The sequence below is a fragment of the Cydia splendana genome, chromosome 2 (genome assembly GCF_910591565.1).
Source record: "Cydia splendana chromosome 2, ilCydSple1.2, whole genome shotgun sequence".
In the NCBI taxonomy this organism is placed as follows: domain Eukaryota; kingdom Metazoa; phylum Arthropoda; class Insecta; order Lepidoptera; family Tortricidae; genus Cydia; species Cydia splendana.
The window spans coordinates 5,562,309-5,587,488 of record NC_085961.1 but is presented as its reverse complement, the minus strand read 5'-3'; the positions used below and the strand labels follow the sequence as shown (position 1 = coordinate 5,587,488).

Genomic DNA, 25,180 nt, shown 5'->3' with positions numbered 1-25,180 from the left:
TGCCCAGAACCGGGAAATGAAACTATTGGTACCGGGACCGGTACTGCATGCCCTAACTGTGCGCAACCTTCGGTCATATTTATAGAATTCGACCATGACAAGTTTGCAACGATCTTGATAGCACACGCAGTGCAAGTGTTATTTTAAACTTCTATGAAATTATGACGTATAACCTACCTAACACTTGCACTGCGTGTGCTATCAAAATCGTTGCAGACTTATCTTGGTCTAACTCTAACGTTCTGTCAGGAGTACACAACCCACAGCTGGATGTACATATACAGACTTACCGGCACGTCGATTCTCCGGTCGAAATGCGAGGATAGCAATGAGATGAGATGTGCAACCTTCGGTCTTATTTATAACGCTTTCTCAGGGGTACCGAACCTATGACATCAGTGTAATAGTGCTTACCGGTGCGTCGATGCTCCTGTCGACCTGTGAGGCCTGCCGCTGCTGCCCCATCATGTCCTTCATAGGGAACACGTTCACGGGACTGCGGCTGATCTTGCCCTCCGACACGCACACAGTTAGCTGGAATAACACCACCGTTTACACACCACATAACTATTAGTCCCAAACTAAGCTACTTTCTACCTACTACAAAACTACAGCGTAACTTAAATTACCGTCACCAACCGTCTTGATGAGTTAAGGATGACTCACGCTAGACCGGGCCGGAGCTTCCGGCGCTTCGTTTTCTATGGAAAGCATCACGTGATCACCGATCAGCCGACATAGGAAATGACGTGTCGGACACCACGGCCGGGCTCCCGGTCTAGCGTGAGTCATCCTTTAACTAGGGCTATGTAAGCTATCAGCGTATAGGTTTCAAGCATCTACTAACACAAACCTTTGCAGCAATTCCCAAGCGTTTTTTGTTACATTGCCGACTAAGGTGCAACGAATTCAATTGATCGATCTAATGTTGTGATATCAAAAATCGGATACGATTTGTTGCTAAACCAGTCCCTTTACTTATATCAGAGTAATATTGAACTTACGGAAAGAACGACATGCATGATGACGTGGAAGGCGACGAAGGCCGCCAGCACGAACACGCTCCACGGAGGTAGTTCCGCCTTCTGAAGGTATACCGCCAGGAAGATTGTTGCGACTGTAACGGGAAAAGTAGTGTAGGTCAGGGGTCGGCAACCAAGGGTAAATTACGTCATTTCAAATTAGGGGGGGGGGGGGGTCTGGACATCGGATGATGGTAGCATGACGTAGGAGGAAACGGGGTCATTCGAAGCATGATTTATGGATGATGTTAGGGGGGGGTAAAAATCGATGACGTAATTTATAGACAGCCCCCATCAAGTCTCGTGAGCCGCTTGCGACAGCCTAGCCTCCTAAGTCCTGAGTTCCTTTAAAAAGAACAAATTAAAATCGAATTTTGAACTATAGATGGTCAAGCAAATCTTGTCAGTAGAGAAAGGCGCGAAATTCAAATTTTCTATGAGACGAAATCCTTTCGCGCTTACATTTTTCAAATTTGCCGCCTTTTTCTACTGACAAGATCTGCTTGACGAACTATTATAATCCATTATAAATAATTTTATTCCAATAAATGAAGGTTCCAAATTCAAAACTGCAAAAATGACACTGGGTCTTAGGAGGCTAGAGATACGATACTGACTCTTCGAGACACCCAAAAAATGTACACTACTTGGACCACATCTGATCTGAACAGTTATATCTTTTTGAGATTCCTGATTCCGGATTGCCGAGCCCTGCTGTATGTGAATGACATGAGTCTATTACACGCAGAGAGACGAAAGATACCCTAATATGCGTTAGGGAGGGACAGCAACAGCATCGATTGTCAAATATCGGATTTGGAAAAAAATATCTGAACGATTTCCTCATGCCTCGGAAGACCCACGGCCCTACCCGTAGTACTAATTGTAATTTAAACCATTTTGAATTGGAACAGAGATGCATTTCTTCTGTTTCGTTCGATATCATAACAAAAGAAATTCAACTATATTTCCTTCACTATTGATTTCAAATTCAACTGGCAAGTTTTTGTGTGATTGGTTTAAGCAGGATATGGTGTAGGATAGTAACTAAAATAAACTTACTGCCTAAAATGTGCGCGGCGTTGCCAAATAGCCAGTGCACCCAGTTGAAGATAGGCCTCTTCTTAGTTCCAGGGTGTGGCCTGAAGTAAGCACCTGCAAAGAGAACATAAACACTTATTGCACGATCGTGTTTTTATTTAGTTAAATAAAAATGGCGCCAAATATACGTAAAGTACCTATAGTACAAATCTCACGTCATTATGCGTCAGGGGGTACCTTTATAAAGACGTCCATAACCTGTCAGACATACAGAAGTATTTATTATATTATATTTATTTATACAAGGTTTACCGATACATTCATTACGTCGCGTGTTCACGTGCGCGCTCGATCAGTAAAGGCGGTGCCCCTAGACGAAGATCAAAAATTGGATCGAAACATGTCGAGCGTCTATTCGACTTCTAATACGTGAGTTACGCGTTTAAAATATTTTTTATAATATTTCTCACAGTAAGTTTTGTAATTAAATGGTTTACCGATGGTCAGTTTTTGACTTTCGATTGTACTACAACCACTATATAAGGGTATGTGGAGTTGATATTTTAAATGCTTGGTAGGCGATAGTAACCAATAGGCTGTATAAAGCACAGCACAACTGTAACGATGCCGGTGATGGCGTGAGGGTTGTCTCCCGTAGTGGACCAGCCGCCGACCTCTACTAGGATCAGCATGAAGCCGGTCACGGTCAGCAGCCACGTCAGCACCATCAGCATTCTGTGGTGTTGCTGACAATGTTCAAGGTTGATACTAACCAATAAGCTGTATAAAGCACAGCACAACTGTAACGATGCCGGTGATGGCGTGAGGGTTGTCTCCCGTAGTGGACAACCGCCAACCTCTACTAAGGATCAGCATGAAGCCGGTCACGGTCAGCAGCCACGTCAGCACCATCAGCATTCTGTGGTGCTGCTGACAATGTTCAGGGTTGATACTAACCAATAGGCTGTATAAAGCACAGCACAACTGTAACGATGCCGGTGATGGCGTGAGGATTGTCTCCCGTAGTGGACCAGCCACCGACCTCTACTAGGATCAGGATGAAGCCGGTCACGGTCAGCAGCCACATCAGCACCATCAGCATTCTGTGGTGCTGCTGACAATATTCAGGGTTGATACTAACCGATGGGCTGTATAAAGCACAGCACAACTCTAACGATGCCGGTGATGGCGTGAGGGTTGTCTCCCGTAGTGGACCAATCGCCAACCTCTACTAGGATCAGGATGAAGCCGGTCACGGTCAGCAGCCACGTCAGCACCATCAGCATTCTGTGGTGCTGCTGACAATATTTAGGGTTGATACTAACTGATGGGCTGTATAAAGCACAGCACAACTCTAACGATGCCGGTGATGGCGTGAGGGTTGTCTCCCGTAGTGGACCAGCCGCCGACCTCCACTAGGATCAGAATGAAGCCGGTCACGGTCAGCAGCCGCGTCAGCACCATCAGCATTCTGTGGTGCTGCTGACAATATTCAGGGTTGATACTAACCGATGGGCTGTATAAAGCACAGCACAACTCTAACGATGCCGGTGATGGCGTGAGGGTTGTCTCCCGTAGTGGACCAATCGCCAACCTCTACTAGGATCAGCATGAAGCTGGTCACGGTCAGCAGCCACGTCAGCATCATCAGCATTCTGTGGTGCTGCTGACAATGTTCAGGGTTGATACTAACCAATAGGCTGTATAAAGCACAGCACAACTGTAACGATGCCGGTGATGGCGTGAGGGTTGTCTCCCGTAGTAGACCAGCCGCCAACCTCTACTAGGATCAGGATGAAGCTGGTCACGGTCAGCAGCCACATCAGCACCATCAGCATTCTGTGGTGCTGCTGACAATATTCAGGGTTGATACTAACCGATGGGCTGTATAAAGCACAGCACAACTCTAACGATGCCGGTGATGGCGTGAGGGTTGTCTCCCGTAGTGGACCAATCGCCAACCTCTACTAGGATCAGGATGAAGCCGGTCACGGTCAGCAGCCACGTCAGCACCATCAGCACTCTGTGGTGCTGCTGACAATATTTAGGGTTGATACTAACTGATGGGCTGTATAAAGCACAGCACAACTCTAACGATGCCGGTGATGGCGTGAGGGTTGTCTCCCGTAGTGGACCAGCCGCCGACCTCTACTAGGATCAGAATGAAGCCGGTCACGGTCAGCAGCCGCGTCAGCACCATCAGCATTCTGTGGTGCTGCTGACAATATTCAGGGTTGATACTAACCGATGGGCTGTATAAAGCACAGCACAACTCTAACGATGCCGGTGATGGCGTGAGGGTTGTCTCCCGTAGTGGACCAATCGCCAACCTCTACTAGGATCAGCATGAAGCTGGTCACGGTCAGCAGCCACGTCAGCATCATCAGCATTCTGTGGTGCTGCTGACAATGTTCAGGGTTGATACTAACCAATAGGCTGTATAAAGCACAGCACAACTGTAACGATGCCGGTGATGGCGTGAGGGTTGTCTCCCGTAGTAGACCAGCCGCCAACCTCTACTAGGATCAGGATGAAGCCGGTCACGGTCAGCAGCCACGTCAGCACCATCAGCATTCGGTGGTACTGTTGACAAAACACGGACAATTTTCAAATTGACATGGCCCATGAAGTACGTATCCATATTTTAGAAACTGGAGGAGGCAGCCACAAAAGGATCCCAACAAGGTCCGATTATCGACAAAATTGCAATGACCGTTTGGATGAGGGTAGCATTCAACCGGTCGTTATGGATATTCTTGAGGGACACCAATGTCCAGCAGCCGATGTCTTTTCGGCTGATATGATGATGATAACCACCACAAAGGTTGACTAGTAATAGAGAATGCCTCATGGGATTAAGTTCGTCTTTTGTACACAAAATTTTTCTTTTGTGCAATAAAGTATAAATAAATAAATAAATAAATAATAAAATAAGTTCTTCAGGATCAAGGATCAAGATTGTCGAGAAAGTAACTAACTAATGAAGATACTGAAAGTACTCACGGCGAACCAAATGTCCTTTCCGCCTAGCTGCTTTCCGACCCACGTCTGTCTGAAATACCTGTAACAATAATGAAACAAAAAATTACTATGGTCCTCCGAGCCGGATTTGTTAATCCTGGATCGTGGTGGAAAGATATCTTGATGTACATATTTCATCATTTCCAAGAATTGTCAAAATACTTTAAATAGGCAAGCACGCAACTGAGTTATTTGGATATTTTGTCACTGGGCGAGGATGAGGGTGTTATAACAGTGAAAGAGATATTATAATCCTACATTTGTTTTATATATCTCGAGGTGCAAGCGTGTCATCATCATCCTGGCGTCAATCCCGGCTGTGCCGGGGCGCGGGGCGCGAGGATCCGGGGTCCGCCTTCCGACTCCTTCGTGTCCACTTTGCCCGATCTTCGGCGTCCCTGGTGGTGAGTCCGTTGGCACGCATGTCACATCAAGCCATCGCTTCTTGGGCCGGCCTCTTCTTCCCGTACCGGGAGGAGGCGGCATGGCCAGGCATTTGTGCAGGTGCAAGCGTGTGGTGTCCGCTTACCATCAGCCGTACGATCGATGTCACTGTCGTAGTAAAAAAAACTCACCGTGCCAGTAAAATGCCCAGTGAAGCGCTTCCCAGCCAAGCGGCGATCATGAAGCTTCCGTGCAACTTGAGCAGCAGCTTGGAGGCTCCCGCGGCTGCACCCACACTTGACAGGGCGAGTGGCTCGCCCGTCGACTCGTACGCGAGGCTGTGGAACCCTACTCGCTCGGGGTCTGTAGGCAGAACAATAGGTACATGTTATTAGGTCATGCCATTAATTAGCATTACTCTCATGCAGGTTTAAATATGTACAACTTGGAATTTTTTTTATGAGTAAGTAAGTATAATGGACTGGAAGAATAATTATGATTCGTTCAGACCCCAGCAGAGGGTACGTAACAGGATGAAAAGAAGAAAAAGTACTTAAAGTATAAAGGAGAGCTCAAAGGTCAAATTGGAAACCAAACCTAGCTCCGTTGCCAATTGCTGTTCGTAGTGTTTCTTCCCTTGCTTTATTTCTAGGCTTTTGATGACGATTATAGTGTGAATAATTGACATTCTATTGCTAAGATAACTCTTAAATAATCTTTTATACTGTTAGAAGAAAAAGCGCAAAGACTCGAGGACTAGCCAGGACAAACATTATCCAAAAATCAGAATCAAAATTACCTTTCATACTATCTCCAGAAACCACCATCAAGTTGTACTTCGTCGTAGCCAAATTGAACATCTGTCCCATAACTTTGGATTCCACATCTCTCGTGAACTTGCAATACAGCTTCCCATCGATCACAGAAGACTCTAAAAGCTGAACAATGTCCTGAGGCGAGTCAGATCTTCGCACGTAGGGCTCCTCTTTAGGGTATGTCCAGGATGTGAAGAGACTGACTCTTCCGTTGTCGTTTCTGACGCATTCCATGGCACTGTCGTCTCCCATCTTGTTGTCCATGCTCAGAGCAGTAGCGACGTATTTAGGGTTGTCCGTTCCCTGGATCTCGAAGGTGTATTTGTCGCCAGCGACGAAGACGGCCACGACGGCCTTGCAGTTGCCGGCGTTGAGGCAGTTCTGGGGCACTCCGTAGCAGAGCTTAGTGTCGGCACAACCCTGGTAGATGGTGTCGAGTTGGGTAGGAACTGCTTTTGGCTGGAATAGAGATTAAGTTACAATTACTTCGACTAATATTTCAGGCAACGGTTTCTTTTAATCTCCGAATTGTTAGTTAATAAATTGGTTGCACTTGACCACTTTAAAGAAAGATACATATATCAGATAATTTTGAAAATCGGAACCATTTCGGTTCGCATAGCTAATAATTGGATGCAACTATTGTAGAAGACAGAAAGCTCTGCTGTAGGTATATTTAAGTTACCTTAGACTCCATAACGACAGGAGGAGCCACAGTGGTTCTTTGAGTGGTAGCAGGCAGAGCCGTAGTGGTGACCACGGTGTCTGGAGTCACCACTTCAACCACTGCCGATTCCACATTCTTCCAGAAGGTGGCGTAGCTTTGTGCTACTGTTGCTCTGAAATATAACATATTTTTTTGTTATATAACGCAAAGACCTTTCAAAATACATTCTATTGATATTTGGAAATGGCTCACACCATCATATCCATCACAAGTTTGGAGAACTGAAGCCTGGCCAAGTGACAAAGGCTTACAGAAAACACCAATCGTAACTTACGATTAAGTAATGTAGGTATGGATGTGATCATGTGATCTTTCGTTTGCATCTCATCATCCAGGTATTTTTTTTATTTTCCATTGGTGTTTATCGATAAACCATTGTCATCGTGGCTACAGCCATTACATGCAAGAATCTCATGCTCGTTGCGTGAGATTAGATACCAATACTAATCGCTACCGAAACACTTCACAAACTTTTTTCACTGCTGAGTCACAGTACAAGTAACAGGCGTGACTATTGTAGTTCACGGTTATATCACTTGCCAAGGTCAGGTCTTTCAACCTTGGGTCTAGAGCGGTTTGCGATTTTTGTACGGAATTCTCCGGTTCCGTGTTTGGGTGAAACAAAGCGGTATGTAGAATTTGATTCAAGTAAAAGTACCTGCGGCCTTGTCGTTTCTACTATTTTGAGATAATTATGCTATCAACCACGATAAAGAACTGGCTCAAAAGCTCCTACTGTACCTATAAAAAAAATTAGATTTTGTCGAGTAAAGAGAGTAAAGCAATTTACGATTCTGTTGCTGACTGACCGTAGGAATGAATAACCACAAACGGCACATTGTGGTTTGCGCGCCGTCCCACCATGCAAAACAAAAGATGCTGCCGACAATAACCTAAGCCTAATAAGAAGTAAGAACTACCTGTCAATTGTTTTCTCACCACCACACAAGCATATTTTCGATTCCTCTAAGTAAGCTAGTTGAAGCTTGATCCGAAGTCTTTAAAGTCTGTACCTACTGGCTTGTGCGCAAGGCGCTAATAGTGACTTTCTGCTGCCACGACAATATTCGAGCTCAGAATGTTTACCTGAATTCGATTCCTCCTAGGAAATCAGTTGGTGCTTGCCATAGGAAAGTCTGCGCCGGCTTCTCCTTAGGGTTGGAGTGCGTTACAGTGTCGTTGTCGCCGCGGCAGCTGATGATCTGCGTGTCCTCGGGATCAGGGACTGTCAGGAACTTGCCCACAATAGTGTCGGGATTCTAAAAGAAAAGGAGGAATTATATAGGTATAATAATTTCGTTATTGTCTAAAAAATTATAATAAAAATTGTTATTCACAGCACATTCGCACCTAGCCTACATTTGGTTGCTGGCTGGATCCACAGATTAAAGAGATACCTGCGTAGATCTCCTCTATAATATTCTTCATTATACCTATTTAACTGGTCATTTATTTGCTTCCTGTTTTAGTGGCCTTTAACTTCAGTTATGAAGTTAACGTACCTGCACTTGTCTGTCTTGCTGTATGAAGTCGCGCCAGGCTGGCTGCCATTCGTGACGCTGAGCTTATCTCCCTGTCGGACTTGAGACGTTGATGTTACCACCAGACCTGAGCATGAATTGCCTTCACGCGCGCGACTCCATACATCTAGCGCGACTTCAAGTATGAGACAAGTATGGACTCGCGCGCGAGTACGCAACTCATGCTGGACCGCCAGGTAAGGACACAAGTTCTAGAAGGGACCTGTTCTATGGAATATACCTGCACTTGTCTGGCCTGCAGAATGAAGCCGCCAATAGGCACGGGCGCACCCGGCTGGCTGCCAATGGTGATGCTGAGCTTATCTCCTTGTCGGACCTGGGACGATGACGTCACTACCACATAGGGTGGAACGGAGGTCTGGGGCTCGATCTCGGGATGCCGAGGGAGTTGGTCTACGCACGACTGAAATAGAAAAAGATACATAATTTAGAAGTAATAGAATAAAACTACTTATTTGGCGACAATCTTCTTTACATATTCAACAAAACTTCGATTATTAGTATCGAGAGACTTGTGACGACCACTTTTATAATAGGAGTTAGACCAAGATAAGTCTGCAACGATTTTGATAGCACACCCAGGGCAAGTGTTGTTTTTAATGTCAAACTTCTATGAAATTATGACGTATAAATAACACTGGCACTGCATATGCTATCAAAATCGTTGTAGACTTTTTTTGGTCCAACTCTAGCGAAGTCACCACACTGCCTCTACCTACCGGTTGTCAAGTTAACTGATGGTTAACTGACATTAAATCAAAATCTCTTTCTGTTTTTTTGCTAAAAAAATCCACAGAAATCGTAAGATCAATTTGATTTGATTTAATAACAGAATTGTGAAATTGAATGTCTTAACACTATGAACGTAAGTGTGGCGAAGACCGTCTATCAGATAAGACTTGTCTACTACCATATTTGCGATTTTATTACGTGAAAGCGAGTTCCCTGGTGTTTGTTCTTAACTATGATTGATAGAAATCGATTTAGCAGTTTGAAGAGTATCAACTCTTTTTCAAAATTATGTTAGGCATTTTTGGCATATAGAATAGCGTAGGGTGCTTTTTGAATTTTTTATCTAATTCTTTATTCTTTATTCAAACACTATGTATAAGTTTACAGCTCCAGCCAAGGCACTTATACTGTAAATAGGTACATATGTTGTCAGTATCAGTCAGTATCATAAAATTAGTAGGTACACTTATTGTATTACACACTTATTTAATTACACAAACGGGTCTACCGCGAAATAATCACACACACACACACACTACACACACACACACACACACACACACACACACACATCTTACACACTTATCTTTATAATTGAACATACATATTATGTATTACTAAGTTACATGGAGATAAAAAAAATAATCTGATATTAAATAACATAGGTAGAGTTTAAAAAAATCCTGATACTACGTTGTAGGGACGGCCACTTGTCTGCGAATATGTCTGCGTTTTGGACTGTAGCTAATATGAAGTTATTTAGTAATTCTATTGCTCGGTACGTGGGTGCGTTTGAACCGTGATAGGTGCGAACATTTGGATATGCGAAAAGGTTTCTGGCTCTACGTGCGCTACGCCCTACTGCAACTATGTAGTTGTGTCTGGGGTAAAAATACGCATACGCTCCAGAACGGATGGGTTGTCAATACGATTTCTTAAAAGCAGACAATAGTGTAAGGCAAGCGTTTGTTTACGCCTTAGCTCGAGAGACTCTAACCCTACCATTCCCAATACAAAGGATGACGGAAATAAGTACGGGTAGTATCCGTAATACCTTTTGTAAATATGTCTAGCAAATTTACGTTGGACGCGCTCGACCATTATGGTATATTTTGCTTCCCGAGGGTCCCATGCGATAGAATTGTACTCAAGCTTGCTGCGAACATAGGCATTATAAATAATTATTGCGATTTTAGGGTCACGAAATGCAGAAGTCGTTCTAATAATGAACCCTAAAATTTTGTAGGCACTTTTGCAGATATTTATAATGTGTGAGTGCATGTTTAGCTTAGTGTCGAGTGTTAACCCTAGATCCTTTATTTCTGTTACTCGGTCAAGGGGAATGTTAGTTATTTCTGACTTGTGTCTGAGCGAAATACCTACGCATTCAGAATCCTTGATGTCCTATAACGATCTTCCTAACCAAAATTATAATATGCCGATCTTATACCCACATTGACCAGTTGTTTCTTTACCAGCCTTCATCATCAGTTTATAAACTGGCATGAAGGTAAGCCTTACCCCAGGAGGCGCTCCAGAGCCATGTTGTTCAGAAGACTGCACAAGCAGCATCAGCGCGAGCGCCAGCAGACCCCTGTTCCTTTTCCGAGGTAGCATCTTTCACTTTCTGCAAAGAAAAAAGGTAATGAGCATAGAAAAGTTTAAATTTACTAAATAAATATTTATATTCACTCATTCATCCAACACTAATCGTATTGCTATAAAAGCAATGAATAAAACCATAAATATTATGACCGGTTTCGATATGAACTCGTTTACATAACAACAACAGACAATCGTGAGTGCGACTTCGTGACTGACGAACTGTGACCATTGATGGCTTCTATTCCATCAAAAGTGAAGGTAGCAGTTTTCATCATCATCTTCCTCGCGTTGTCTCGGCATTTTGCCACGGCTCACGGGAGCCTATTATTAGGGTCCGCTTGGCAACTAATCCTAAGAATTGGCGCTAGTTTTTACGAAAGCGACTGCCGTCTGACCTTTCAACCCAGACGGGAAACTAGGCCTTATTGGGACTAGTTCGGTTTCCTCACGATGTTTTCCTTCACCGAAAAGAGACTGGTAAAATATCAAATGGTATTTCGTACATAAGGTCCGAAAAACTCATTGGTACGAGTCGAGGTTTGAACCCGCGAACTCCGGATTGAAAGTCGCACGCTCTTACCGCTAAGCCACCGGCGCACCAGTTTTCAAATATACAATAACAACAGTTAGCACAAAATTAACATACGTAGGCATATGTTGAATCATTAAGACGGGTTTAACGACTTCATATTGTTAAGTTCTTCCTTATTTACACGGAAGAAATTACGGTATACTTTTGTTATCCAAGAGTACAATTTTAAGCCATTTGAGCACCTCAAATTAAAAATCTCCCGGCTCCCATGAGTTTCTCGGGTTTATGTACGAAACATCATTTTGATATTGTAATAGGTAAGTACATAATAATATAATACTCGTACATCAAAGGTTCTACTTAATTACACTTGTATATCCATTACACTGACACATAATTACCAAACTGGGACTTTATTGAGACAAAAAATACAAACTAAACAATAAGTAATAAAACTAAACTACATGGAATATAAAACTTAAAATGATCATATAAATAGACTTATAAATGAACTTATAAATAAACTTATAAATAAAAAATGCTCCCTAGGTCGCTGTCATGAGTTATGGTGCCCAGTAGGCTGGCAGCGTTACCTCGTTGGATGGCCAGACTTAGTCTCTGGCCGAAGTAGCTGCCAGCCCTCTGGTCACCAGACGCATCTATAAGGCGCTCGGAAATTTCTTTATATAAAGATTTCGCACTGGGCCCCCACGGACCCAGAGTTTCGACTCCGAACGGTGCAAATATGTAGCCCTCGCCGAGGACAGCATATTTGCGCCGCTTGTTTAGTTCCGCTGTTGTGGCCGCAGCCCCCGCCTTGACGGAGGTCGCCTGTAGGTGGGACGGCGCGAGCGTGTCAACGCAGGTGGCGTCCCACACAAGCGTCCTCCCCAGCTTCCACGGAATGAGTGACATCCCGTCGGGCCGCTTGCCGTCGTCGCGTGCGATACCGTTCGGCTCAAGTATGGCCGGCACGCTGACGGAAGCAAGCGCCCTACGGATGACATCATTCAAGGATGCGTGGCGGGAGATACGGCCGGCGCTCCTCTGGCAAGACAAGCCGTGGTGACCCAGATCGTCTACCATGGTGCCACAGCGGCAGCGGTGGGGCTCGTTAGTTTTGGTGCCCAGTCGTAAGCAGGTGGCAAGAGTGAGGGTCGTCTTGTCGAGCAGGGTGCCAATATTGGCTGATGGTAATGCGTGAAGCCAGTAACCAGCTTCCGGTTCCGCCACTGCCAGCAGACGAGCGCGCTCTGCTGAACTCTGAGCAGAGTCCGTGAGTTCTTTTAAGGTTGATCGGCAGAGCGGCTCGTCCCACTGTTTTTGCGATTTAAGGGAAACTGGAAGCGGGCTGCCTGGGCAGGACTGCAGCCAGACGTCTTGGGCCTCATTCAGAGTGGTGGTGCACTCGTTTCGTTTTGATATTTAGTTATTTAGGTAGGTACCAGTCGCTTTTCGCTGAAAAGGAAAATGTGCTTAGGTGCCCACATAAAATGCACTTTCTGAGTATAATAGTGCATTGTAAAATAAATTAGCCTTTTAAGGTTTTTTTTACTTATGAAGTTATGAAATTGCTCCAATGAGGACAGTGCCATACATTAGCGACAGCAATCGCAGTATACATCGCAGTCGTGTTTGCAATTACTTAATCCATCCATGGCAATAATGGTTCAACACGAAAGGTCCGCGAACCTTTGTACCTAGACTGGTTTATACCCGTTATTAACAATAGTTTTGCCTTTTGGAATGTAATATTCGGCACCTACAGCGGTGTCGTGACCTTTAACTTTCAATACGATTTGACAATTGGTATGATTAATTAATAACTTTAGTTTCACTCAAACTGAAGGTCGTGTATATTCGAATTCTGGATTGTGTCAATTAGTTTCTTCAAACTCACACACTTCAAAGAGCGGTGGTGGCCGAGTGGATATGACGTCCGACTTTCAATCCGGAGGTCGCGGGTTCAAATCCTGGCTCGTACCAATGAGTTTTTCGGAACTTATGTACGAAATATCATTTGATATTTACCACTAGCTTTTCGGTGAAGGAAAACATCGTGAGGAAACCTGCATACATCTGCGAAGAAATTCAAAGGTGTATGTGAAGTCCCCAATCCGCATTGGGCTAGCGTGGGGACTATAGCCCAAGCCCTCTCGCGCATGAGAGGAGGCCTGTGCCCAGCAGTGGGACGTGTATAGGCTGAAATGATGATGATGATGAGTTTCTTCAAACCTATTTTTGTACGAAATATCTTTCCAAATCTTGGGAAGACTTGTCGAGCGGATTAAAGGGGTAACCAAAACGCGCGCAAATGACATTTAAATGGCAGACTGCTTATCTTCCGGTGACCATATTTGGATCTTCAAGGTGATTTCTTAAAGAAAAGCTACCATGGATTAAGTATGTCACGGAGTATTGTTTTGTTTACGAATCTTACAACCGCTACTAAGTTTCGATTCTTCTGAAAATGTTCAGACGTTGATATGTGGTGTCAATTTGTCAAACCACAACTTTACTCTCCAAACATTTACAGACAATTAAAAAGCAATTGTAAGCGATATTCTGGAGTGCTCCTCATATAGGCCCGGTGCTTAAGTTTCGAGAAACTCATCAGTACAAGCCCTTTCTGAATAAGTGATGTGTGACGGGGCAACTACCTCATAGTACTTGTTCAGTGCTTTGTAGGCAGGTGACAGGATATGACTAAGCAGAATCGTTGATAAGAGGGGGTAGCCAAGGCTACAAACAATCAATTTGAATGAGGGTTATGCATAGAAATGATAGGGGTGATAGAGCGCGCGAAGCGGCAAAAGTTAGCAAAACGAGCGAACGTATCTTTTGGACAACCATCTTTTAGATTTTGTATTGTATGTCTTATAAAATGTTTAGATTAAGAATGTTTTGTGGGACCATCCCCACAAATCAGGTTATCAATTGAGTGACGTTCATCGCGAGGCTTCTGGCGAGGTATGAATACCAGGAGGTAGGTATGAATAAAAACACAAATTTTCGAATCCAAAAAACCAAAAAGAGCGTGCGTTCGATTGTTCTTCGTTTCCTGAGCCAGAATCACTTCTTTTGTATTAGGTAGGTACCCTTTTTAATTTCTACAGTATATGGGCCCACAGATTACCAGTTCGCCGGACGATATCAGCCTGTCAGTTGTTCGGAACTGTCACCTTTTGCGATTAACTGAGAGGCTGATATCGTCCGGCGAACTGGTAATCTGTGGGCCCCTTTAAGGGGCATTCCATGAACTGTCGTAGACAATTTCGTGGAATGCTCCTTAAATATGTGCATGATGACATTGATGACGTCTGGGGGACACGTTAACCCTTTATAAGGCCCCAGTTATACAGATATGCTACGTGAAAGTTAAATACACTACCATGTTTGTAATGCACTGGGGAACACATCTACGGCAAAAAAAAACGAAATCATTAAGAAAAACATGTGGTCAATATATGCACTCAGCCTGTTAGTGCACTTGAGTTTTCAGATGATCTGTTTCCAATACACCTATTCATTGACATTGACATAACAAACATAAGGTGCTCTGTACAGACTGGCGTTTAATTGACTACATACGGTAAATAGAACATTATTGTGTATCTTGTAGTGGGTAGGATTAATATACGAATATCACTGAAAAAGTTATAAGCTCTTGCAATTCACGATGGAGAGTGGATTTATCTAAATTAGACCTTGTCATCATACCCATAAGAGTCTCGCCACTCGTCATCGTGAATTGCAAGAGCTATAATTCAAATTATTAGATACAGCGACGTGTATATTTTTAATAGTATAATGGAAACAATGACGATAGCTTGCTTCCCTTGACAGGCATAGTGCATAAATTGACCACATACTATAGATTCATTAATTACACTAAAATTAAATACTGACCGAAAAAGTATTAATGAGGAAAGAAAGCCTGATATATTCGCTATATAATACCATTATAGTTAAATAAAAAAGAGGATGTTCTTCTCCGTAAATGTTTATTAACTAAGTGGTTTCCAAATCGTCTCTGCCTTATAAAGGGTTAAGCAACACACATGTAGATAACTATATACTGCATGATATGAGCTACTACATGTTTTGCGGGGAGGTCACGGTTCAGAGTGAAGGGACGACTTCCGTCTTAACCGGATGGCGACTTTTAAGGTCGCATACGTTCCAATGACAACGTTTGGTCGTTTTGCAACATAAGTAGGCCTATGAGACTGATATATGTATCAGGCCTGTTTTTTGAGAGGTTGATAAATGACTTTCAATGATGACGATGTATTTTGTATCTTTTCTCTCTGGCACCCTAAGGTCCTCTAACAATTAGCCTTTTAACCGCCGTAGACTGATATACTAGTAGTTCGCCCCGAACTGAGAACTCGCAGTTAACCAAAAATTATTATAGAGCGATTGACTTTGTTGCACCTTGCACCTACTTAGGTATCGTCATGGTCTAATAAAACATGGTCTTCCATTCCCAGAGTGACACGGGCCTACGTCACGATAACATTGCCACTTTATTTCAACATAACATGTTACATGGGTACATTATACCTATGGTTAATAAGTTAAAATATCTCTTTATAATTTTATAATTTTCATTTATATGTATTTTAGCTTAAATTTTACAATACCTAACACGTCATTTTTAATTACTCGTTAGCAATATCTTCCGATTCACGAAAGAAATTTCAGACTTTCGGGTAATTCTGTTTATACTACTGGCAACACAGGATAGCGCTGTGCACATTTGACAATTCGGATCTAGATAACTTCATGCCCTGACCGTCATCCTTGTCGAACGCGTGTTAATTGTTATTTCCTTCTCGCTCAGTGTCAGCAGTCGCAGTGTTTTCCAAACTTTTCACGCCGTAAGCTTGGTAATTAATGTGTAACTGTGAATTAGTTTTTCAAACGTTTGTCTTGTATAGATAAATAAAGTTTAATTTAATACATTAGATTTGTTTTATTTTACTATGTTTCTACATGAATAACTTAAAATTAATGCCGTTAAAATAATTTTCACCGTTGGTTAAAATTCTCCCACATTTCAAAGTTTGAGAACCTGTAAACAGCATGATGACGTAGGCGCGTGTCAGTTAGGTCATACGCGAATCTCGGAATGGAGTACCAGGCGGAGTATATTATTATACCATGAGGTATCGTATAGTGCGACATAAAATAGTAGAAAATAAATGAGAGCACCACTTTTGTACTTAACTGTCACATTTTTGACTTAAAATGCTTACACATGGCAACAATTTAGTATGGACATTTTTGAGTTCTATTTTATTCAATTTCTACTATTTTATGTCGCACTATAGGCGGCAATAAGGCGGCAATGGATCAACAATCGCCTGGATTTATTGCAAGGTCTGTGGAGCCCTTGACTGATATATTTAAGCAAATAGTAGTATGTATAATATATAGGACAAAGAGAGCCCTCTCGTGGAACTTTTTTGCATCCATTTTGAAGTGCCATCTGTAATTCTTAACCAGAAATATCAACGTCAATATCAGGGGGGAGAGGCATAAATAGCGTCTAAGTATGTTGCGAACGTAAAAAACTTTGAAGAAAGGCTTCTGGATATTTATTAATACACGAAAACAGATTAGATACTTTTAAACTGACTGTTGATGTAAATAAATTACCTATACACGGCGGTAATAACACACAATTGACCACGAAACACAACTACACGCAGCAGGTTGTGATTCTACCCGCCATAATCTTTCTAATTTTTTGGTAATAAAGTTCTCAGCAACTGTGATGGCTTTGTTTCTTTTAACATTGTAAAACCGTAAGTATTTTTATTTATCTGAATTATGTCGTAGTACAGACAATAAATGGGGTGCTATAATATTTTGAGTTTTATTTGACAAAGTTGTTTTTTGTGACAATCGCCTCCATGGCAACGATGGCCATAAATAATCTGTTCTAACAGATGTTTTTTTGTTTAATCTATGCCTTAGATACAAGACTTTTAAGACGTTCTGACGAAATAAAGTGAAGCCATATTAAAAAAAAAGTTTAGCGTTAAGTAATATAGATGTCGCTATTTTTTCGAATAAAGTGCTTTATATACGACTGTCCCTCCCCTAGATTTAAGTCATCATAGAAATCATAGAGATTAAAATAAACTGTATCTGTGCTAAGCCGAAATATTTCCTGTCAAATGCCAAATACCTATATTATGTTTATATTATTTTATTTTTATCTTGCTAATTATTTCAAAAAGGTAAATTTAAAAACGATATTATAAAAGTGCAAACCGAGCACTTTCATTTGATACTAAATTCGACCATGTTTTTTGCAAATAAAATGACCAGAATAGCTTGGCCCCTCACAAACAGCATTTTGGCCTTCTAAGCTCTTCTACCTCAATAATCCCTTAATCGAGCCTGCTCATAATTTAATGACTAAAATATAATGCCCTCAACTACACGTTTACCCAATTTCATTTTAATTAGAACAAATTTACTTAAGTTCTTGAGTATCAAACTATCTTCTGACAGTTCAGCTTAAAAACATCGAAATGCCGGGTCGTGCCGCTATCCAGCCGCGTGATCCAAGTCGAATGTAAGAACTTCGCTTCGCTTCGCTTCGCTCGCTCGTTCGATAAGACACAAAATCGGGCTCATTTTGCCGCAATAAGACAAAACTTCGTGTAACTTGGTACCACCGGCGGCACGAGCAGGCTCGATGTAAGTTTACATGGCGGTTAAAATGTTAACGAGGTTGTTTTACAATTGGCTCATGCATTTTTCCTGGCATCGCTCTGCTACCTCGCTCTTTTCAGGTGAAACTTCCTAGTTTAATTATTTTTGTGTTGTTCCGACATCACAGCTAACAACTTGACAAAATAATAACATCTTATAATCTAAACAGCCTTTGTCCATTTTGTGACCTCAAAGTTGTTTTGTAAGACAAAACGGTTCATTGCGTGCTATTATATTATACCCACGGCTTGACTTGACATTGCTATTAATAGTCGTCTAAAGAAAATCGTATATACTATAAAGCTTAGTAAGGAGATACGGCTCTTTGTAAGTAAGGTTATGGCAAGGTTGGCAAAATGACCTCTAGCTTCAATGGATGCATTATGATAAACTTGATCGCAGGTGTCGATTAAGGTGCTTACATAAATGTCTTTGGCTTTTTGTTTTTATTTGAATTAGTATGTTTTTTTCATGTGTAATAGTAATAGGGCATTTTCACTTAACTGTGTACCATCGCCTACACTCTGATAACTGTCCATCGGTAAACCTAAACAAATGCCCACAAGCTGTTAACTATTGCCCACGGGAGAGAAAACTTGTGGGTTCGCGCGAAATGTACATTTTTCTCTCCTGTGGGCTATAGTTACTAACAGCTTGTGGGCATGTAGGTAATGATTTTATCACATTTACCTATACAAGTAAAAGGAGTAAGTACCTTTTCATGTGGATAAGAAATAAGAAAATTAACCTTAATAGCCCTTAACTTTTGTGTACGTCTACAGGAAAGACGCGAACACTGTTTTGTGTTTGATCCCATTGCGTTATAACTATGAAAGAGCGTCAAAAACACTCAAAACAAACCGAAAATGGTTTAAAATACGCAAGTTACATTATTTAAATTAATTGACTTTTTCTTGCGCAACACAGTTAAGCAGTTGGGTGTTTTTAGTTGAGTTTGTCAACTGTTTTCCTCAATCGATCACGAGACGGAACCGAAACGGCTGTCAATTTGTCAAGTCACTGGGCAAGCCTTGACGGGGAATAAAGTAAAGTCACCAATGAAGTTTCTTACAAGTGCGTAATAAACTAATAATAGGAAGTTTAAATAAAATATGTGCTTTATTGATTGTTATTGGTCCTAAGTTTAAAGAATTGTCGGGTCATTATTTAGTCAGCAGCAGTTAAGCGGGCGAGGTGCTCAAAATGACAGCAACGCGCATGCAACACGGCAACGCGCATAAACACGTCTGGAGTTGCAGACGTCCATAGGCTACGGTGACTGCTTAACATCAGGCGGGTCGTATGCTTGTTTGACACCAACGTGGTATAAAAAAATGAACGAAACGCGACTTCGTTGTAGTTAATAAGAGCATTATTAGTCAAAGAGTCATTTTGGCCAACTCGTACGCTTACTGCTGAATGTTCAAACTTTAGTGTACCAGCACTATGGTTGGAACAGGTGGTGTAGTATAACTATAAAAGTCTAAGAATCAATCTGGGATTTCCAGAAATCATAAAGTGCTCAAAAAAACTGGCTGTATGAGTAATCAATAACTTTCGATTCCGAATATAAAGATAAGTCACAAATAGGCGTGGGTGTTAGTATTTTATTTATTTGAGCAACTTTGCATTTTACCTACTTAGTACATACTTGAGAACGTTGAGTTCTGTAATAAAAGCTTATTTTTAAAACGCCAAAATGAGTCGAGCTAACGACGAATCTAATGAGTCATTCAAAGTAATACATTACTTAAATAAACAGTCTTACATATTAGTTAGTTGGGTTTTATGCAACGGGTATAAAACACGAGTGGAGATGCCAGACTTATAACTACTATTTAGATGTGTAGCGCTCTAGCGCTACATTACAAAACTATTCGGTCAAACATTGTAGAGGTGTATAAAAATAGGTGGTACCTTTAATTCAATGAACTCATAAGTTATGTAAAGCAACAATTTTTTTTATTTGATACGCGCGCGCTTGCAACAAAAATAAATGTTATTCTCTCAGTTGGGTCCTCAGCTACAGCTTTGGAGCTCAGGGTCCACTTTACGACCTCCTCTTCACACTATTTTCGGCAACCTATTTTGTGAGAGAGGTAGCAGAGTGCAGTGTGTCAAAATAATTTTATATAGAATGTGTGCAAATTTGCTAAAGTGTAACGCTTAACTTCTCCTAGTCTACTAGTCAAGTAACACGTCAGTACATTGAAACTACTCCTCCATATTCCGAGTTCCATGGTTCATGGCGATTATAATCTAGGGCACGAATGCCAAGACGTGGCATGCGGGTCACGATGTTCGATTACCTTAACTAGTTCAGGCCAAGATTATTAATTCAAAGGATTTCAATTAACTTGGTAGGTATAATTTTGTGCTATAAATTAAGGATCTTAGGGCCGATACAGAGCCTACAGAGGGCTGATTTAGACGGCGCGCGAACTCGCATGCGATTTTAGTTACATTGCGGACTGTTGGTTACGTCCAATTCAACCGACCGATCAAAACCCGCAATGTAATGAAACTCGCATTCGATTTCTCGCATTGTCTAAATGAGCCCTAATACAGACGGATTGCCACCCGACTGCAATTTGTATGGGAACTACACGCCGACTGCACGCCAACTGCAACGTTGGGTTGCAGTCCGCCTGTAAAGGCCCTTAGAGATCACAGCATGGCCAAGGACCCGCACCTACCGGGCCACAAATTACAATATCGTTACATAGAGTTTTCCATTTTAAAACACCCCCTTATCTTGATTAGATATTTCATAAGCATGTTAAGTGTGACAACATACAAAGGTGATGTGATAGTAGTTAACAGTCAATTAGCCTTAATGACACAACCGATCGTAACCAGATTAACGCGTAACCGGCGGTTAACCGTTAGAACGGGCGAAGTAATAAACATGATAATTAAATTTGAGGGTATCTCGGACACGGTCTGGAAGGATTTACAAGTGTTTAATGGGACTCTTTATATGATGGGTCAAGCCATCATATAAACAGCCCCTTTAAACGACAATACTAATGCGACGGATGTACGGTGAAGGAATTGGATTTGGGTAACATTTCGTAATATATATAAGTATGACGCCAATAATATGAGATCCCTAATTATTGGTTTCTTTCTTTCTTGGTATTGATTCTTACTATGACAAGACAAATAACCGTACCACGAGCACAGAATAAATAATAGTATTACCGCACTTTCAAAGGACACTTCCTACAAAACCGAAATATATGATATGGAACGTAAGCTCATATTGTAATTTTGAATATACAATTGTGCATCGTCATTATATTGTTACCTTTATTAGTTTTATCGATTAAACCACAAATAGAATAGCGTTATTTCCTTCTATGTAATTTCAAGCAATTAGGAGTTTTTTCTTAAAAGCGTCAGCATGACGAAGCGTTTCTTTAAGTCGTTATTACGTATCGATTCCATTGTGGTTACCACAAAAAGTATTGGAATGAGTTCAATTGTAACTTTGTGGCGTCCCGCGTCCTGACATCTTATACCTCAACCCGTAGGTATAACATATCAGTCGTGGCGTGTGGGGCACGAAATGTACTGACTTTATATCAAGTCAATGGCGGCAAAAAGGTTAAGTAGATAAGTTGTATTTGCTTCCGTCTATGCATAAATGACTAATCATAAAATCAAAAGAATAAAACTATTTATAAAATCCTAGCGATATTTAACAATTTATATACCCAAACCTTCCTCAAGAATCACTCTATTGATAGGTGAAAACGGCACGAAAATCCGGTCAGTAGTTTTTGAGTTAGTCGCGCACATACATACACACAAATAGACAGACACGGCGGGGGCTTTGTTTAAGGTGTAATGATTAATCATCACATTAATAACTAGTATAATTACAGTTACGATAGATGAAGAATGAATAGTCGATAATACAATTGAGCACGCATGGATTCGTCATACCGTTTTTTCTTCGTGTCATTTGTCGCCATTTAGTGCCATTGTGTGGGGTTGTGTAATCGCGATGGCGTATTGTTGTAGGTCAGGGAATTATAGCTTGCACGGTTTGAAGCTAAGTTTGTATAAAGACAATGCAAGATTTTTATGAGTATCGTTTCTTCGATTCTTTGTAGCGGAAAAATATATTTAAGTAAGTCTTTAAAATTAGGGGGGGGGGGGGTGATACCGTAAAAAATGTCATAACTCGTAGCTCTGTGAGCTGTATATCTCACGAACCCTAATAAAACTTACGCTATTCAACCAAAAAAACATAGACTAAATTTACCAAAATACATAAAATTATAGAACCCGCTCAAAAAAATCTCACGAGAATCGGCTGAGAAATGAGATTTATTTCTACAATAGAGAAAATAATTTATGAAGGATTGCAGCAGGACATACGAAAGTATTGTTGTCCAACATGATAAGGAGACGCTTCGGCCAAACTTTGCGCTAGTTTCGTAAATGACACATCCGCAAAAATCTAAATTTCGTTATCTGCCTCTCTATCACTCTCGCATATTCGAGCGACCTTCAGATTCCATACTAACTTAGAACCACGTAGTTTGAACGTTGATGTAGTCTTTCATAACAAAGCAACATTATAGTTAGACCTGTCATAAAGTTGTGCCACCATACTTATCAATTCCAGTCCGGTACCTGACTAATTAGAATTCAAGCAAGGCAAGTTCACTATAACGGGGAAGTCCAAGCAAGATGTTTTCCTGCATCATAATTTAGAGTATTTAGACTCGCCCACTTGCTCAACCCACTTATTACAAAATACCCCCCAAGCCATATGTCCTGTGTGACGTCATAATGGTTAAAATTTATACAGTATAAAAAAAAACAAGTTGATCTTTTGAGTTCATAGCCCTTTGAACTCCAAGCCTCTCGTGCGTCGCTTCATCGTGAACTTTGCCGGAGTGCGCGAAGGTTGATATATGGGCTGCAGCTGCAGCGCCTGCAGCCATGCGCGTCAGTTGACGTCTATGACGGTTAAAGGGATAAGGTGTAAAATTACTTTATATACGTGCAAATCATTACTTAAATCCTGAAAATGCAGCTGAAACTTACTCGTCCATATTCTGAAACCTGACAAAAGATCCCAACCACATTAACATAACATAACATTTATTTTAAATTTAACTAACGTTGTTTTGCAAGTACCTAAGTACTTCCTAGTTATCATTACCGGGTGAACGGACGAGACTATTATGATTCACGGGAGTCTCGCCGCAGCCCGACCGTGACTACCTTTACGCACGTTAATAAAAATGATTCAGTCATCGTCTCGCCCAAATGACGAATGTAACAAGGAAAATACTCGGTTCCTGAGTCTACGGACTAAATTATAGAACATCATCAATTCATTATCATCAACAATTAAAACAATAAAGTCGCGTAATTATATACATTTTATTATATATTTTTATATTGTACCAATCAACTTCCAACAACATAGATCGTCTTCAATGGTCAATAAACAAAAAACAGGTCCTCTAAGATATTGTTTACTTTTAAGAGCGCTATTACATTTCGGCGTTGAGCGAGTTTAGGTATTTTACGCGCTGCGGCAGGCCGTGCGAGCTCAGTACGCCGATCCCTTCTACCACACTCGCACTACAATGATGGATTAAACATTCTTGATCCTTCGCGAAGCATATTGAAATCAACCATAACAACACTAACTGTACTTAACTTTTAAAGTTCTAAAACTGTTATTTGGTAAGTACGAAAATACTAAATGCAGTGCAAATGTACATAGGGGCTGTTCATAAATTACGTCATCTATTTTTGACGATTTTTGACCCCCCCCCCTCAAATCTACCAAAAATCAAGCTTCGGATGAATCTGTTTCCTCCTACGTCATGTTACCATCATCCGATGTCCAGACCCCTCCCCCCCCACTCCTCCCATTTGAAACGACGTACTTTATGAATAGCCCCATACTCGTACTTATGAAGGTATATTACTCGAAAGAAATTATAGGTACCTACTTGCTTATTTACATGTTTCGTCATTGCATGTGGTACCTATAGGTTGTAAAGTTTGTATCAACGAGGGTTTAAAAACGAACTGGTACTGAGGATCTGATGATGATTAAGGTGGTCACGGATACCAATCAACCATGGAGTAACATGATTAGGCTCGTTTGATTCGTCTCAACAAGATCTTTGACACTGAAGATACACAGGATCTGATGATGGAGCTGGAAGGTGGCCACGGGTACCAGTCTACCATGTAACTGAACCACTTCGTGTTTGGGCTCGTTTGATTTGTCGCAACAAGATCTTTGACACAAGGTAGTACTGAGGGTCTGATGATGGATCCGGAAGGTGGTGACCGGTACCAATCAACCATGCAACTAAACCACTTCGTGTTTGGCTTCGTTCGATTCGTCGCAACAAGATCTTTGACACAAGTTAGTACTCAGGGTCTGATGATGGAGCTGGACTGTGGCCACGGGTACCAGTCTTCCATGTAACTGAACCACTTCGTGTTTGGGCTCGTTTGATTTGTCGCAACAAGATCTTTGACACAAGGTAGTACTGAGGGTCTGATGATGGATCCGGAAGGTGGTCACCGGTACCAATCAACCATGCAACTAAACCACTTCGTGTTTGGCTTCGTTCGATTCGTCGCAACAAGATCCTTGACACAAGGTAGTACTCAGGGTCTGATGATGGAGCGCGAAGGTGGCGACGGGTACCTGTCTATCATCATCAGCTCCATCATCAGACCCTGAGTAGTATCTTGTGTCAAACATCTTATTGCGACGAATCAAACGAGCCCAAACACGAAGTGGTTCAGTTACATGGTAGACTGGTACCCGTGGCCACAGTCCAGCTCCATCATCAGACCCTGAGTACTAACTTATTTGTGTCAAAGATCTTGTTGCGACGAATCGAACGAAGCCAAACACGAAGTGGTTTAGTTGCATGGTTGATTGGTACCGGTGACCACCTTCCGGATCCATCATCAGACCCTCAGTACTACCTTGTGTCAAAGATCTTGTTGCGACAAATCAAACGAGCCCA

The 25,180-nt window shown here is 41.7% G+C and overlaps 1 protein-coding gene and 1 long non-coding RNA gene across 2 annotated transcripts in view; both read right to left on the bottom strand.

The window, feature by feature from the left end:
• Positions 1 to 25,180, bottom strand: part of LOC134802929 (uncharacterized) — a 205,425-nt gene that overhangs the window by 20,822 nt on the left and 159,423 nt on the right. The window lies entirely within an intron of this gene.
• The window catches only part of LOC134802809 (putative ferric-chelate reductase 1 homolog), a 43,589-nt gene that overhangs the window by 2,337 nt on the left and 16,072 nt on the right, over positions 1 to 25,180 (bottom strand). The window contains exons 2-12 of the mRNA XM_063775534.1: positions 10,805 to 10,910; positions 8,772 to 8,954; positions 8,097 to 8,269; positions 6,969 to 7,122; positions 6,268 to 6,742; positions 5,660 to 5,831; positions 5,067 to 5,124; positions 4,493 to 4,646; positions 2,085 to 2,177; positions 1,005 to 1,117; positions 415 to 534 (exon numbers count right to left, since the gene is read on the bottom strand). Coding sequence (XP_063631604.1) covers positions 415 to 534; positions 1,005 to 1,117; positions 2,085 to 2,177; positions 4,493 to 4,646; positions 5,067 to 5,124; positions 5,660 to 5,831; positions 6,268 to 6,742; positions 6,969 to 7,122; positions 8,097 to 8,269; positions 8,772 to 8,954; positions 10,805 to 10,900 — 1,791 coding nt within the window. The 5' untranslated portion in view covers positions 10,901 to 10,910. The remainder of the gene's footprint in view (positions 1 to 414; positions 535 to 1,004; positions 1,118 to 2,084; positions 2,178 to 4,492; positions 4,647 to 5,066; positions 5,125 to 5,659; positions 5,832 to 6,267; positions 6,743 to 6,968; positions 7,123 to 8,096; positions 8,270 to 8,771; positions 8,955 to 10,804; positions 10,911 to 25,180) is intronic.